This window comes from Octopus sinensis, unplaced genomic scaffold (assembly GCF_006345805.1).
Source record: "Octopus sinensis unplaced genomic scaffold, ASM634580v1 Contig13301, whole genome shotgun sequence".
NCBI classification, from domain to species: domain Eukaryota; kingdom Metazoa; phylum Mollusca; class Cephalopoda; order Octopoda; family Octopodidae; genus Octopus; species Octopus sinensis.
In genome coordinates, this window is record NW_021832868.1 from 73253 (window position 1) to 75745 (window position 2493).

General features: G+C 36.6%; 1 protein-coding gene across 1 annotated transcript; it reads right to left on the reverse strand.

Annotated features, from left to right (window-relative positions):
• Positions 1–344: 344 nt before the first annotated feature.
• LOC115229637 (tigger transposable element-derived protein 7-like) lies at positions 345–1233 on the reverse strand. Its single transcript, XM_029799963.1, has 2 exons — positions 597–1233; positions 345–460 (listed from the first exon to the last, which is right to left on the reverse strand). The coding sequence occupies exons 1-2, from the start codon at positions 1231–1233 to the stop codon at positions 345–347; spliced, it is 753 nt and encodes a 250-aa protein (XP_029655823.1).
• Between the last annotated feature and the right edge of the window lie 1260 nt (positions 1234–2493).

Consider the following 2493-nt stretch of genomic DNA (forward strand, 5'->3'; position numbering starts at 1 on the left):
AGTTCCAAGATAGCCATATAAATTCTTAAGGGCATTCACTCCAATATTTTGGAAAGGCTCTCGGATGCTCGCTGAATCACGGTGTCGAAGCAGCTCTTGAGCCAGTTCCTGTTTCTGCTTGTTGGACATACCAAGATATCGACCCGCCATCATCAGGTTCTTAGCTGACCTGAAGGCACCGACCCCACGGCGTATGGATTGCTTGCCATCGTTGAGTATTTCAACAAAGGCATTGACAAGGTCGCTCACACGCACATCTAAGGTCCTCCACTCTCCATCGTCCTGCCTCCTCCAGATGGAAGGGAAAGCCATTATGTCGCGGTACGGGTCAGCTTCCATCTCCTTCAGTGGCTGTTAGTCTTGATGGAAAGCTGACCAGACCGTTGCATAACTTCCCTCAGCCTTAGCGATGTCCTTTCCCTTTTCCCATTTGAAGTTGGAACACTAAGTGTTCCAAAAACTGAGGTTTTGTCAAAAAAATTAATATCAATATAAATTTAATAATTTAATTAATGCAAAAAAGTCTTAAATATTATTATTTATTGAAAAATAGTCATCGATCCTTTTTCCATAACCATAATTTTTCTTCAAACTACTGAACAAATTTTGTCTGAAGCAGTAAAAATCATTTAACAAAATTGGAGCTATATCTAGAACTGATTCTTCCAATTCATTCACTTTTGCTACTACTTCTTTGACCGTAGTCTGTTTATTTTGCATACCACTGTAAAAAATTTCTTCATTATCGCTGCTTTCCGTATTTTCCAACACTTCGTCTACAACTTGTTCTATAACATCATCCGTCAGATTATCAGAAACAACAAATATTTCATTGCCGAAAGTATTATCCCAACAATTTGTAATTATTTCGGAGGATACATTTTGCCACGATTTCGATACTATTATCAATGATTGGCGTAAATTAATTTTTTTAAGTAAGTCGCAGTAAAAATCTTCTTCATCTATACAACAAATAAATTCAATTAACGCCTTCGAATAATTATCTTTAAAAGCTTTGATTATCCCATTATCCAATGGTTGGAGAATCGGAGTTGTATTTTTGGGTAAAAACAGCAATTCGATATTTGAGAGCGATTTATTTTCATGACACGAAGCGTTATCAAGAATTATTAAAATTTTTCTCTTTTCCATTTTAATTCGTTCATTCACTAAGAATAACCATTGAATAAAAATATCTCTTGTCATCCAGGCATTTTTGGAAGATGAGTACATAGCACCATAATCCTCAGGGTTAAAATTTCTGAAACATCTGGGATTTTTAAATTTCCCGATTATTAAAGGATCAAATTTTTGACCTGAATAACTGCAGCAAAAGAGCAAAGAAATTTTTTCCTTATTTATTTTAGACCCTAACGCTTTTTTATTTTTTTGTACGAATGATTTTTTTGGGGTCTTTTTTATAAAAAGACAAGTTTCATCAATGTTAAAGATATTATTTTTTCCAAATTGATCAATTTTTTCATGGAAAACTTTTAAAAATGATTGAATTCCATCACGATTACATGAGTTTTTTTCGCCGCTAAGGATTTTGAATTTGAGTTCATGTCTTTTTTTAAAATTCATTAACCAACCATTCGATGTTTTAAAGCTTGTAATGTTCAATTTACCCGCAATTTTCAAACCTTAAAACAATGTGAGAAAAAGTAAAATTACCAATTTTTTTGATAAGAGGACCTGAAACTGGAATATTTTGGAGCCGTAATCTTTGACACATCTTACCACATTAACCCAGTTTATAATGGAAGGTTTTGCAACTAGACCTCATCTCAAATCAATTGTATGCTCACTCGATCTTCAGAAGGCCTTTGATTCGGTCTCTAGAAAGATACTGACTCGAAAAATATTTGACCTATCGATCGACTCGAACATAAAACTCTGGCTTTCGAATTACCTCAGCGGAAGGAGAGGGCGTGTATGCCTGAATGGAATCAATTAAATCTCGAGATTACTTCCAAACGGAGTTCCCCAAGGCTCCCCCCTCTCTCCTGCTCTATTCAATTTATACCTATCCGACATTCCTAACCCTGAAATGGAAGACTCAATCTTTCTCGCCTACGCTGACACCTACTCATTGGATCACGTAACCAAGACCTCTCGAAAGCTTTCAAAAGAACACAAGATCTCTTATTACAAATTCGAACTTGGCTATATCAAAACAGGATGAACATCTCCCCCGACAAATCGTCCAATACCCTATTTACGTCGGAAAAGAGACTTGGAAGCCTTACTATTGATCTTTTTCTGGACAACGAAAAGATCTCATTCACGAAGAACCCTAAAATTCTGGGGGTCATTTTTGACACCCACATGTGTTTTACTTCCCATTTAAAGAAGGCCATCGGATCCAGTCAGAGAAGGATTGGACTAATCAAATCGATTTTTGGTGAACTAAAGACACCGTTCCCGGCTCTCGGCACTCTCTACAAACAATTCATCGAACCAACAATTGGCTATGCCTGCGCCGCTTGGGGT